This window comes from Eleutherodactylus coqui, chromosome 12, assembly GCF_035609145.1.
Source record: "Eleutherodactylus coqui strain aEleCoq1 chromosome 12, aEleCoq1.hap1, whole genome shotgun sequence".
Taxonomy (NCBI): Eukaryota; Metazoa; Chordata; class Amphibia; order Anura; family Eleutherodactylidae; genus Eleutherodactylus; species Eleutherodactylus coqui.
In genome coordinates, this window is record NC_089848.1 from 121,889,873 (window position 1) to 121,904,678 (window position 14,806).

Genomic DNA, 14,806 nt, shown 5'->3' on the forward strand with positions numbered 1-14,806 from the left:
CACCAGAGACACAACCCAGGGCGAACACAGCTCAACTACACCAGAGACACAACCCTGGGCGAACACAGCTCAACTATACCAGAAACACAACCCTGGGCGAACACCGCTCAACTACACCAGAGACACACACAGCTCAACTACACCAGAGACACACACAGCTCAACTACACCAGAGACACACACAGCTCTCCAACCCCGTCACCACCCATCAGCCCTCCTCAGTTTCGGCTCCTCCCCTCCACGTGACGCATCACATGACAGTGACATCATCGCAGGTCCTTGAGCTCCAGCGTCCAGGCGGCGGCGTCCTGCGGGTCTCCCGAGAGCGGATGAGCTAGAGGCGGCGGTAGGGGACGAGGAGCCGGAGAGCAGCTGCCATCCCGAGTGACCGGCCACAGCCATGCCGCTCTTCACGTCCAACCCCTTCGATCCTGATGTAGGTAAGAGAACAACAGCCCGACGCCCCAGCCATTGTATCCCCCACTAGCGCTTTACCACTCACTCCTGTTATCCCCTTAAGCCCCCTCCCCCACTCCTGTTATCCCACCCCAGCCCCCCCAGACCTGTTATCACCCCCCCCCAGACCTGTTATCACCCCCCCCCAGACCTGTTAGCACCCCCCCCCAGACCTGTTAGCACCCCCCCCCAGACCTGTTATCACCCCCCCCCAGACCTGTTATCACCCCCCCCCAGACCTGTTATCACCCCCCCCCAGACCTGTTATCACCCCCCCCCCAGACCTGTTATCACCCCCCCCCAGACCTGTTATCACCCCCCCCCCAGACCTGTTATCACCCCCCCCCCCCAGACCTGTTATCACCCCCCCCCCAGACCTGTTATCACCCCCCCCCAGACCTGTTATCACCCCCCCCCAGACCTGTTATCACCCCCCCCCCAGACCTGTTATCACCCCCCCCCCCAGACCTGTTATCACCCCCCCCCCCAGACCTGTTATCACCCCCCCCCCCAGACCTGTTATCACCCCCCCCCCCAGACCTGTTATCACCCCCCCCCCAGACCTGTTATCACCCCCCCCCAGACCTGTTATCACCCCCCCCCCCAGACCTGTTATCACCCCCCCCCCCCAGACCTGTTATCACCCCCCCCCCCAGACCTGTTATCACCCCCCCCCCAGACCTGTTATCACCCCCCCCCCAGACCTGTTATCACCCCCCCCCCAGACCTGTTATCACCCCCCCCCCAGACCTGTTATCACCCCCCCCCCCAGACCTGTTATCACCCCCCCCCCAGACCTGTTATCACCCCCCCCCCAGACCTGTTATCACCCCCCCCCCAGACCTGTTATCACCCCCCCCCCAGACCTGTTATCACCCCCCCCCAGACCTGTTATCACCCCCCCCCCAGACCTGTTATCACCCCCCCCCAGACCTGTTATCACCCCCCCCCAGACCTGTTATCACCCCCCCCCCCCAGACCTGTTATCACCCCCCCCCCAGACCTGTTATCACCCCCCCCCAGACCTGTTATCACCCCCCCCCCACAGACCTGTTATCACCCCCCCCCCAGACCTGTTATCACCCCCCCCCCCAGACCTGTTATCACCCCCCCCCCAGACCTGTTATCACCCCCCCCCCAGACCTGTTATCACCCCCCCCCCAGACCTGTTATCACCCCCCCCCAGACCTGTTATCACCCCCCCCCAGACCTGTTATCACCCCCCCCCCAGACCTGTTATCACCCCCCCCCCAGACCTGTTATCACCCCCCCCCAGACCTGTTATCACCCCCCCCCCAGACCTGTTATCACCCCCCCCCAGACCTGTTATCACCCCCCCCCAGACCTGTTATCACCCCCCCCCCAGACCTGTTATCACCCCCCCCCCAGACCTGTTATCACCCCCCCCCAGACCTGTTATCACCCCCCCCCAGACCTGTTATCACCCCCCCCCAGACCTGTTATCACCCCCCCCAGACCTGTTATCACCCCCCCCCAGACCTGTTATCACCCCCCCCCAGACCTGTTATCACCCCCCCCCAGACCTGTTATCACCCCCCCCCAGACCTGTTATCACCCCCCCCAGACCTGTTATCACCCCCCCCAGACCTGTTATCACCCCCCCCCAGACCTGTTATCACCCCCCCCCAGACCTGTTATCACCCCCCCCCAGACCTGTTATCACCCCCCCCCAGACCTGTTATCACCCCCCCCCAGACCTGTTATCACCCCCCCCAGACCTGTTATCACCCCCCCCCAGACCTGTTATCACCCCCCCCCAGACCTGTTATCACCCCCCCCCAGACCTGTTATCACCCCCCCCCAGACCTGTTATCACCCCCCCCCAGACCTGTTATCACCCCCCCCAGACCTGTTATCACCCCCCCCCAGACCTGTTATCACCCCCCCCCAGACCTGTTATCACCCCCCCCAGACCTGTTATCACCCCCCCCCAGACCTGTTATCACCCCCCCCCAGACCTGTTATCACCCCCCCCCAGACCTGTTATCACCCCCCCCAGACCTGTTATCACCCCCCCCAGACCTGTTATCACCCCCCCCAGACCTGTTATCACCCCCCCCAGACCTGTTATCACCCCCCCCCAGACCTGTTATCACCCCCCCCCAGACCTGTTATCACCCCCCCCCAGACCTGTTATCACCCCCCCCCAGACCTGTTATCACCCCCCCCAGACCTGTTATCACCCCCCCCCAGACCTGTTATCACCCCCCCCCAGACCTGTTATCACCCCCCCCAGACCTGTTATCACCCCCCCCCAGACCTGTTATCACCCCCCCCCCAGACCTGTTATCACCCCCCCCAGACCTGTTATCACCCCCCCCCAGACCTGTTATCACCCCCCCCAGAACCTGTTATCACCCCCCCCCAGACCTGTTATCACCCCCCCCCAGACCTGTTATCACCCCCCCCCAGACCTGTTATCACCCCCCCCCAGACCTGTTATCACCCCCCCCAGACCTGTTATCACCCCCCCCCAGACCTGTTATCACCCCCCCCCAGACCTGTTATCACCCCCCCCCCAGACCTGTTATCACCCCCCCTCCAGACCTGTTATCATCCCCCCTCCAGACCTGTTATCATCCCCCCCCCCTCCTCCCAGACCTGTTATCATCCCCCCCCTCCTCCCAGACCTGTTATCATCCCCCCCCCCTCCTCCCAGACCTGTTATCATCCCCCCCCCCTCCTCCCAGACCTGTTATCATCCCCCCCCCTCCTCCCAGACCTGTTATCATCCCCCCTCCTCCTAGACCTGTTATCACCCCCCCCCTCCTCCTAGACCTGTTATCACCCCCCCCCCTCCTCCTAGACCTGTTATCACCCCCCCCTCCTCCTAGACCTGTTATCACCCCCCCCCCCTCCTCCTAGACCTGTTATCACCCCCCCCCCTCCTCCTAGACCTGTTATCACCCCCCCCTCCTCCTAGACCTGTTATCACCCCCCCCCCTCCTCCTAGACCTGTTATCACCCCCCCCCTCCTCCTAGACCTGTTATCACCCCCCCCCTCCTCCTAGACCTGTTATCACCCCCCCCCTCCTCCTAGACCTGTTATCACCCCCCCCCCTCCTCCTAGACCTGTTATCACCCCCCCCTCCTCCTAGACCTGTTATCACCCCCCCCCTCCTCCTAGACCTGTTATCACCCCCCCCCCTCCTCCTAGACCTGTTATCACCCCCCCCCTCCTCCTAGACCTGTTATCACCCCCCCCCTCCTCCTAGACCTGTTATCACCCCCCCCTCCTCCTAGACCTGTTATCACCCCCCCCCCTCCTCCTAGACCTGTTATCACCCCCCCCTCCTCCTAGACCTGTTATCACCCCCCCCTCCTCCTAGACCTGTTATCACCCCCCCCCCTCCTCCTAGACCTGTTATCACCCCCCCCTCCTCCTAGACCTGTTATCACCCCCCCCTCCTCCTAGACCTGTTATCACCCCCCCCCCTCCTCCTAGACCTGTTATCACCCCCCCCCCTCCTGCTAGACCTGTTATCACCCCCCCCCCCTCCTGCTAGACCTGTTATCACCCCCCCCCTCCTCCTAGACCTGTTATCACCCCCCCCTCCTCCTAGACCTGTTATCACCCCCCCCTCCTCCTAGACCTGTTATCACCCCCCCCCTCCTCCTAGACCTGTTATCACCCCCCCCCCTCCTCCTAGACCTGTTATCACCCCCCCCCCTCCTCCTAGACCTGTTATCACCCCCCCCCTCCTCCTAGACCTGTTATCACCCCCCCCCTCCTCCTAGACCTGTTATCACCCCCCCCCCTCCTAGACCTGTTATCACCCCCCCCCTCCTCCTAGACCTGTTATCACCCCCCCCCCTCCTCCTAGACCTGTTATCACCCCCCCCCCTCCTCCTAGACCTGTTATCACCCCCCCCCCTCCTCCTAGACCTGTTATCACCCCCCCCCTCCTCCTAGACCTGTTATCACCCCCCCCCCTCCTCCTAGACCTGTTATCACCCCCCCCCTCCTCCTAGACCTGTTATCACCCCCCCCCTCCTCCTAGACCTGTTATCACCCCCCCCCTCCTCCTAGACCTGTTATCACCCCCCCCCCCTCCTCCTAGACCTGTTATCACCCCCCCCCTCCTCCTAGACCTGTTATCACCCCCCCCCTCCTCCTAGACCTGTTATCACCCCCCCCCTCCTCCTAGACCTGTTATCACCCCCCCCCTCCTCCTAGACCTGTTATCACCCCCCCCCTCCTCCTAGACCTGTTATCACCCCCCCCCTCCTCCTAGACCTGTTATCACCCCCCCCCTCCTCCTAGACCTGTTATCACCCCCCCCCCTCCTCCTAGACCTGTTATCACCCCCCCCCCCTCTCCTAGACCTGTTATCACCCCCCCCCCTCCTCCTAGACCTGTTATCACCCCCCCCCCTCCTCCTAGACCTGTTATCACCCCCCCCCTCCTCCTAGACCTGTTATCACCCCCCCCCTCCTCCTAGACCTGTTATCACCCCCCCCCTCCTCCTAGACCTGTTATCACCCCCCCCCTCCTCCTAGACCTGTTATCACCCCCCCCCCTCCTCCTAGACCTGTTATCACCCCCCCCCCTCCTCCTAGACCTGTTATCACCCCCCCCCCCTCCTCCTAGACCTGTTATCACCCCCCCCCCTCCTCCTAGACCTGTTATCACCCCCCCCCCCTCCTCCTAGACCTGTTATCACCCCCCCCCCCTCCTCCTAGACCTGTTATCACCCCCCCCCTCCTCCTAGACCTGTTATCACCCCCCCCCTCCTCCTAGACCTGTTATCACCCCCCCCCTCCTCCTAGACCTGTTATCACCCCCCCCCTCCTCCTAGACCTGTTATCACCCCCCCCTCCTCCTAGACCTGTTATCACCCCCCCCTCCTCCTAGACCTGTTATCACCCCCCCCCCCCTCCTCCTAGACCTGTTATCACCCCCCCCCCCCTCCTCCTAGACCTGTTAGCATCCCTCCTGCGGGGCCTGTTAGCATCCCTCCTGCGGGGCCTGTTAGCATCCCTCCTGCGGGGCCTGTTAGCATCCCTCCTGCGGGGCCTGTTAGCATCCCTCCTGCGGGGCCTGTTAGCATCCCTCCTGCGGGGCCTGTTAGCATCCCTCCTGCGGGGCCTGTTAGCATCCCTCCTGCGGGGCCTGTTAGCATCCCTCCTGCGGGGCCTGTTAGCATCCCTCCTGCGGGGCCTGTTAGCATCCCTCCTGCGGGGCCTGTTAGCATCCCTCCTGCGGGGCCTGTTAGCATCCCTCCTGCGGGGCCTGTTAGCATCCCCCCCCCACCCCCTCCTGCCGGGCCTGTTAGCATCCCCCCCCCCACCCCCTCCTGCCGGGCCTGTTAGCATCCCCCCCCCCACCCCCTCCTGCCGGGCCTGTTAGCATCCCCCCCCCCACCCCCTCCTGCCGGGCCTGTTAGCATCCCCCCCCCACCCCCTCCTGCGGGCCTGTTAGCATCCCCCCCCCACCCCCTCCTGCCGGGCCTGTTAGCATCCCCCCCCCACCCCCTCCTGCCGGGCCTGTTAGCATCTCCCCCCCCCCCCTCCTGCCGGGCCTGTTAGCATCTCCCCCCCCCCCCCCCCCTGCCGGGCCTGTTAGCATCTCCCCCCCCCCCCCCCCCCCCTGCCGGGCCTGTTAGCATCTCCCCCCCCCCCCCTCCTGCCGGGCCTGTTAGCATCTCCCCCCCCCCCTCCTGCCGGGCCTGTTAGCATCTCCCCCCCCCCCCCCTCTCCTGCCGGGCCTGTTAGCATCTCCCCCCCCCCTCTCCTGCCGGGCCTGTTAGCATCCCCCCCCCCTCCTGCCGGGCCTGTTAGCATACCCCCCCCCCTCCTGCCGGGCCTGTTAGCATCCCCCCCCCTCCTGCCGGGCCTGTTAGCATCCCCCCCCCCTCCTGCCGGGCCTGTTAGCATCCCCCCCATCCCCATCCCCAGATCAGTGGGGGTGTGCCACATAGGACTCTGAACCAATCAACTTGTCACCTGGGCGGAGCGTTTGTACACTGAGCTGATTTCTGCAGGAAGCAATCAGCCCCGTTCCTACTGCAGTGGCCAGGCTTGGTATTACAGGCTAAGTTCCCTTCTGCAAATGGATCTTTACTGTAGGCACGCCAGAGGAAAATGGCGCGATGAGTGCGGGTGTAGTTCAGGCAAAAATGTCCAGTCTGAAGGGTTAATCTGGGTGTTTGTGTGCAGCGCCAGTCGGCAGGACATATGTAACAAGTGTGACAGATGGGGACACAAGTGTCTGTAAGAAGGACTTCGTGGGTCTTGGCCTCCGTTCATAGGTGGTCACTCCTCACCCTGGAATTTCAAGCTCTTAAAGGAAATAGTCGCCATTCCTCGGCGCTGCCCCGCGTCCAGTCAAAGGATTAGCAATCTGGGCTTCTGAAGGACCCGCTAATGAGTGATTGGAGTGGGAATCCGGTCGCGTTTCTCATCGCTCCTCTATTCCTCCATAGCAGTTGTCTCCAGCTGTTCCCAAACTACAACTCCCAGCAGGGCCCGCATTCTTGTAGCAATCACAATTTACTACATCATGTGACTAGATCCTAAAGGGCCTTCGATACGCCCCAATCATCAGGCCATGGGAAGGGGCTGCTGCTCACCAACCAACAAGAGGATGCCGTTTCGTGGGTTGCTGCACAGAGTTCGTCGGTGACGCATCTTCACATGAACACAAGATGTGCTGCTGACGATGATGAAGGGCTGTGGGGGACAGAAGATTATAAGCTTGATCGCTCACTACGTAATAGTCTGAATCAGTCTTTGTGAAGGCTCGGTAGAGGAGCGCCGATCTGACTGATTGCACTCTTCCTCATGACTTCATCTTATTATGTAAAAGGACTTTTCAGGTGTGTTCTGCAGGAAAAATACATTCCTTTCAACTAACTGAGTTCGTTCTACTTCAGACGGCTGTAGCTCCAATTCTTGGCTTTAAAATTACACAAAGCAGAACGGTAGAACGAAAGTTTCATCCGTTTGAAGTGGGTCCGGGAAGACTGAATTTACAACTATCCTGTCTGTGTGCAGAGAGGAGAAGTGGCAGGGACCAGCAGGCAGCACAGAACGATCTTCAGGGTAGGGCATCACTAGTTGATCAGCTGGGGTCCCGCTGTGTGCACCACAATACACGGGGGTCGTAGTGGAGGCGGGTGGCTCTGACCCGGTGTAGCGGCCGTTGCTTGGAGGCCCAGCTATCATTGAGGGCCGCATCTTCAGGGGAGTAAAGAAGGGAGGAATGATGGCTGACCTCAGCGGTAACTCGTGCCGGCACCTGCACTGCAGGTTAATCCAGTTATAAACCCAACTGTAACTTTTTCCGTATCCCGAAGAGCTGATAGAAAATTCCTGTAAATACGACTTCTGTTCCAATTTATGGTTTTTGAATTTTTTTTTTTTGGCCTGGAGAGGAATGTGATCCGCTGACGCCTCTTATATATTGCAGATGCGTTCTGTGCGAGCTGCGTTTTCTCATGGCGATATCGCAACTGTAGCGCTCTTTTGCCCTGGACTTGGGGGCTGGAAATATAAGCCCTACCCCAAAAATAAGTCCTGGCAACATTAAAAAAAACAAATTGTCTAACAGGCGCTGTCCGTTCCGCCGCACTTGTCTGTCATCTTCAGCCACATTTCCTGGTCAGGGGGTTCAGAAATCTCGCCTCCAGGAAGTGCTGGCTCTGATTGGTTCATTGAGTGCTGCAGTGATTGGCTGAGCTGCAGCGCTAGAGAACCAATCACAGCCGGCGCTTTCCGTCCAGAATGCTCACACAACCACCGGATTGCCTAATCCCCACAGTGTTAGACTACTAATGCACTATAATTGGCCAGAGCTGGTCACATGATCAGCACTGGCCAATCGAGGACCAATGTATTAGGTAGCTAGAAAAGTGCAACCAAAACCAGGCCTGGAACCAGCGGATCGGAGGAGCGACAGAGAAGACAATTGCAGGTAATCCTGGTACAGAATGCGGACCGGACGGAGGATCCCTTTAAATACACCCATTAGTCTCAGTGGGGGTGCAGGTACAGAACGACCAGCTGATCCTCAGGGGGGGGGGGGGGTGCAGGTACAGAACAACCAGCTGATCCTCAGGGGGGGAGTTGGAGGTTTTGCTAACTTGTTCACTGAACAGGCCAACGCTGATGGACCGCAGCGCCATAACAGCGTGATCACCGCGGCGTCGCTCTGGTAACGGGAACTGATTAGTGATGGCGCTGCTACTATTTCGCACCAGTAATGTCTCCCTACATGTGCGAGCAGACGAGCGCTCGCTGATCGATGGCGGACTACAAATGGTGGGCGAGGCGGGCTGAGGAGTATGAAGAGGCGCGGCCGCCGGAGGTCGTGGACATCAGACAGCTGCAGATCCCCCATTACCGCCGTTACTCCCGCCTTTGGCGCTATGAACTTTGTAACTTCTTTGTACAAATTTTTCCCGCAAAACCCGTCGCACTTGCAGGCAAAATCGCAAGTTCGCCAGAGCGATGCCGGTCCGAGCGTCTGACATCCGCCCGTGCGAATACGGACCAAGGCTGCATTTCTGCGGTGAGCGCAATATAGTTCCAAGAAACTTGGACTAATGTCACGCGTGTGAACATGCGATTTTGCGTGCGAGTATGATGGGTTACATCATAGAGAACGTTACATCACGTCGCGTGCAAATCGCCTGTTTTTTTAAAATGGGTAACTCGGCTGTGCGGGGGCGGGGAGTCTGTTTTTTTTTCTCACCTGTTGGGAACAACGGGTGAGATTTATGCAAACTCGAGAAAAAATAGAATATTCCGCAATTTCTAAATCGCACGTGCGCAAACGCGATATTGGGTCGAGTTTCCCGGCCCGGTATTGCGCTCGTCTGTGTGAAGTTAGCCTTAGGGAGAGCTCCTAGTGGATGTGCGGAGACCTATGAAGCCATGCAAGCTCCTCTGGGAAATGTATGCAATGCCTCTACAGCGCCACCTAGTAGAAGATGAAGGTTGTTCTCTGTAGGTGAAGAAGTGAATCGCAGTAAGGAGCTCTTGTTGGGCGTTACGTCAACTATTCTACTAAATGGTTGTCCAGCTATAAACTATTGACCACCTGCTTCCCCGGACCCCCATTGATCAGCTGTTCGCTGGGCCATTGTGCTTGTGCCCAGACATGATTTCTGCAGAAAGCAAACAGCGCTGTTCCCACTGCTGTGGCCAGGCTTGGCATTGCAGGCCAAGTCCCATTGAAGTGCATGCCTGTATTGTCAGTATCGTATATAGTGTCTTGCGTCCTTCCGTCGGTCAGCAGGTCCGTCCAGAATAGCCCCACAGGTGACGGGAGACGTCCGTGGCGACCGTAACATGTATTTCTGTTCTTCATGGCAGAGAAAGCAACAAGTGAACTGAACACGGCGGAGGACTGGGGGCTCATCCTCGACCTGTGCGATAAAGTGGGCCAGTCGCGTACGGGGTAAGTGGTTACATCTCACCGCCATGCTCTCGGCTCAGACCTGCCGACATCCGGGAAGCAGTGATTTGGGGATTTTGTATCAGGAGACCCTAATAAGGAGCATTGTTGGTCACCATGAGTTTCCTCTACAGGATTAACCCCTTGAGGACACGGACGGTTTTCGTTCCTTGTTTTCTCCTCACCATATTAAAAAAAAAATATGATAACTCTTGTTCTTCTTCCGCTCCAGCCGGCGGCGGCTCGCTGTCTGCAAGACGAGCTGGGGTGTTAACGGCTCCATGTAACATTTATACAATGAATTGGCAAAGTTTTACAATTTGTGAAGGGAAATGGGGAAAAAACTGCGATTCCACCTTTTTTGGGGTGGGTGGGGGGGTCTATGGCGGACACAGTGCAACAAAAATGACAGAATCTCAGAATCAGGCTGGGTACGATTACGGCGATACTGAACTTATATGGTTACTTCTGTTGTACTGAAAAAAAAGTTTCCTTTCTTCTGACCACCATAAAGTTTTTGGGTTTCTCCTCCATCGATGGCGCCTCTTGATGCCTCGTTCCTTTTTCCGGACGGCCTGCAGCTTCCACCTTTCTGATTGCTTTTATGCCATTTTTTTTATTGAGGACTTGGCGACCAAAACTCCCCGCAAATTTAGTGTAATTTTTTTTTTTTTCTGATGGCGTTTCCCATGCGGGATAAATAATGTTAGTTTAATAACTGTGGCCCCTGACGGACGCCGCCGTGCTGCTTATGAAGAGGAGGGTTCCAAACTTAGAGCTCGGCGGTTCAGCTACTTTGAGCCGATAAGCTTCGAGTCCTTCTAATCATACGATTAATACGCTAGCTATATGCCCGGCGCCGTATATACCGCCTGGGTGACGCCAATGGATGGTTCGCTGTAGTCTGTACAGGTTAGGCCCTCGATTGGGCTGGAATCTGCTTCCCTATGGGGGAGGGGGGATTACATGCCGGCGGCTCTTGCTGATTCAGAGACTGAAATCCTTATTTCTCTTCTTCTTTAAGACCTAAAGACTGTCTGCGCTCCATTATGAAGCGAGTGAACCATAAAGACCCCCACGTGGCGATGCAAGCACTTACAGTAAGTGGCAGGAGGATGTGAGCGCCGGATGTGTTATCGTATCCTGGTAGTGATGAAGGGGTTTTATCCTGCAGTAACGCCGACTCACAGATCGCTCATGTAGGTTCATAGCCAAGGGGTGGTGATGGCGGGTAACTGCTGTACTGGAGGCTGCGGGCAGGGGCCGGGCTACCCGGGACTCTCATGCCAAATCCATGCAGCTGATAACACAGCGGGATCTTCTAGCAAATAATCCATCGGGACCTCAGGAATCGGATGCAAGTACAGGAACAACCTCTGTGCCTCATTTACCGAACCTCCCAACGTGCAACCAGCGACTCTTATGTCTCAGGAACACCATTAGTGATACCCAAGCAGAAGGGTAAACATGGTGGCATCGCAGTATGGGCACCCTGCGCACAGTGACGTCACAGTATAGTGGTAATAAACAGTCGTGTCACAATACGGGGGCGCTGCGGTACGGGGCTAATAAATGCAATGATGTGAAATGGGGAAAGCTGGGATCCAGTCGTGTCAATGTACTTCTAGTGAACGGACTTCGTAGGTCCTCTTATACCCGTGTGCGCCGTCTGATCGTAACATGTCACTAGTGATCTGTAAGTGACGCTCATCTTTCTCGCAGTACGGCTGACTGTTGCCTGGAGTGAGGGGCGCTGTGGGCTATTAGTGACACGAGGTCCCCAGGATCTACGTCATGCGCCCTTATTATGTGATGCCCCCCTCGTTATGCCCGGACGCAGTGCATGCCTGTAGTAGAGGGGGTCTCGCACTCAGGACCCCTCTTGCTGCACATACTGTATAGACACTCACCAGTAACTGCACTGATTGGCTATGTACTATTTGCCCCGGAAGGTCTCTCCACGGGACACGATGATCTGACCAGCGGTTCTCTCCCATAAGTTGTTCGCCCTGAACCTGCTGGCAAGATGGCGGTTGTTCCCCGCCGCACACGTGCCGCTGTTTTATGAACGGATTGCACCCTGTGAATCGCCATTCTTCTGATTGTTTCGCTCTCCTATATTCCAGCTGCTGGGGGCTTGTGTGTCCAACTGCGGGAAGATATTTCACCTAGAAGTCTGCTCAAGAGACTTTGCAAGCGAAGTTAGCAGCGTATTAAACAAGGTGAGTCTGTTGCCGTCCTCTGCTGTCCACGCACTTCATCCAGTCACATGGTGACTGTGTTGTGTTTGGACTCCATGCAAGAAGATAACAAGATGTCTGGTGCGATACGTCCGGCCAAAGCCTCATTCAGCAACGTGTAATTCGCAGGTCATTTGCATGTAGAGATCCATTTACACTGCACAACTATCACTCAGTCCCTCGGAAAAGTTGCTGAAGTGTATGAAGGATAGTTGTTTTACACACAGCGCTGATTGTCCGTTAGCTGTTTGCCGACATATCGCTCGTAGAGGGATCTCCATGCACTCTTGTTTGCAAGTTATTCCAATGTGAATGCCTGAGACTTTACACCAGACTACTTGTAATCAACCAGCAACTACTTTTTAGTAAGCTGAAAGGCAATGACTTGGTGACCCTGTTGGTGGCTGTGTTTACGCTGAACAGCTATTGTTAGAATTCGCTCTTTTGAGTGATTATTCGGCCGCTCTTCGTCCTTTCTGCAGCCGATTTCCGAAGATTCCGCGCTCCCCTCTCACCTCTGTTACCGCTTCTTCAGTGGGAACCCGGCGGCATCTAATGAGTGTAGCGCTGCTGGTCAGGTGATGTAGAAGTGGCATCACCTGACCAGTGGCACTCAATATAGGCCGCCGGACGCCCGGTGAAGACAGTGCAGACTTCGGGGGGGGGGGGGTGGGGGGTGGGGGGGGGGGGGGGGGGATCTTCTGAAATCACTACAGAAACGCAGCTGATTTAGAGTCAAAATCTGCACAAATAGTTTGCAGTTTGGATGGAAATTCCGCAGCCTTTCTGCTACGTATAATCGTTGCCTGACGGCGTCGCACGAGCGTATGCGCAAATAACTCCCTCATTGCAGTGTATTGCGCTGATGAGCTGACGAGGTTGGCTGAGGTGCTCTGCGCAGAACTCCTGCACCTGTCCTTCACGTCTGAGACGAGTTGACTAGATCCGCTATCACTGACGCACTCCAGTCCCTTCCCACCTCTTAGCCACAGTCCAATTCCCTCTACTATTCTGCCCTATATCACCCAGATCTTCTATCTCTTGCCATTCCCTCTACATATCTGCCCACCTCACAGCTCTAGCTGGCGGCCTTGCTGCACAATCTCTGAAGCTAGAGCAGGTCCCACGGACGGACCGCGCTCGTCAGAACTTCTCCATTGACACCAATGCGTCCGATTCTCTGCGCATGTATATTTTACGCGTGCAAAAACATGCGCCAATACAGTGATGTGAAGAAGCCCTTGAGGGGCGGCTCCTATGGATGGGTGAAAACTGATAGTTTAATGGGGTCCGACCGCTGGGACCCCCACGATCTTGAGATTTGGTGACCCGTGTTCCCCTATTTCACAGTGCAGGATCCCTTCTCCCATTTCTGTAATGTAGAAGTCAATGCGGCGCGGCGGCTCCATTCATCTCTTTGGTGCAGGCAGATAGCCCAGCGCTATGCTCTGCTATATTTGTAATGTATGGAGCGGCGCCGCTGCGATGGGACTGATGGAAGTAGCCGAGCGCTGTGCTGGGTTGTCTGTCTGCCCCATTGAAATGAATGGAGATCCAGGACACATATGCGGCCGCGACTGCAGTCATGTCATCGGGTCAGACCGAGATGGCCAAGCATAGCGCAATGTAGCTCACTGTACTGATTCACGGAGACATCGCAGGACCGGGGCTTGGCTATTTGTAAAACCCGGCCAAGTCCTGGAGCCTGGATGCGGAAGGGGTCGGCCCTTGTCCTAGGGGTAGCTGCGGGTCCCACCTCTAGGTCCTGCATATATTGGACATTTCTGGCATATTCTGTGGATGTGCAGTAAATGTCTAAAATGGAAATATCCCTTCAGGTTATGTTCACACCTAGCAGAAATGCCGCAGGAAATCCCCCGGTACGATCCTCAGCATTTACGCATCGAAATTCGCACTAACTTTGCAGATTTTAACTGTAAATCGGCTGTGGATCCGCAGCTGATTTCAGCCTTCAGCGCCGCTCCTCTCCATCAGCAGCGCCCGGAGCAGCCCTCACGTTTCTCAACCAGCAACAAAGCCGTGTGGCCGCCGGTCAGGTGATCCGTATCACGGCCCACTTCTATCACCGGACTGGCAGCACTTGGTATTGGTTGCCGGGTGAGGGATGTACCTATGTGATCGGATCAGTGTGGCTCTGATTGCTGGGACTGCGGCCAGTCATGACACTTGGGGGTCCTCCAAACCCCCATACATGGATGGAGCGTATATGTGCATACATGATCCTGGCCTCAGTCGCTGGGGACCGTCTGATTTACAACTTTTATCAAACAGAAGAGTCAAAATATGCATCTTTATTTTTCTTTCCTTACAGGGACACCCAAAAGTGTGTGAAAAGTTGAAAGCCCTGATGGTAGAATGGGCGGACGAGTTCAAGAACGACCCGCAACTTAGTCTCATTTCAGCTATGATAAAGAACCTGAAGGAACAAGGCGTGACCTTCCCCGCCGTGGGGTCGCAGGTACGTGAGCTTAGATTACAGGTCTGATGAGCTGTTGTACCAAAATATACACACAATATGGTGTCGGCGCTGCAGAGACTCCTAGTGAGGGGCGCAGCGGGCGCATGGGCTAGGATGGGGAACTCTCCGAATCCAACAACATCCACAGGTCTTCTTGCAGACTTTGCAGTAGATTTAGCCTTTTGTATTGCAAAAATCCAGAAGAGACGGG

The 14,806-nt window shown here is 56.8% G+C and overlaps 1 protein-coding gene across 3 annotated transcripts in view; it reads left to right on the forward strand.

Annotated features, from left to right (window-relative positions):
- Nucleotides 1-265: 265 nt before the first annotated feature.
- The window catches only part of STAM (signal transducing adaptor molecule), a 35,930-nt gene continuing 21,389 nt past the window's right edge, over nt 266-14,806 (forward strand). For 2 of the 3 annotated variants that reach the window (XM_066584565.1, XM_066584567.1), the window contains exons 1-5: nt 266-439; nt 9,795-9,879; nt 10,901-10,976; nt 12,003-12,098; nt 14,449-14,595. In XM_066584565.1, the coding sequence (XP_066440662.1) occupies nt 400-439; nt 9,795-9,879; nt 10,901-10,976; nt 12,003-12,098; nt 14,449-14,595 (444 nt within the window). In that variant the 5' untranslated portion in view covers nt 266-399. The remainder of the gene's footprint in view (nt 440-9,794; nt 9,880-10,900; nt 10,977-12,002; nt 12,099-14,448; nt 14,596-14,806) is intronic. The other variant, XM_066584566.1, reaches the window with a different exon arrangement.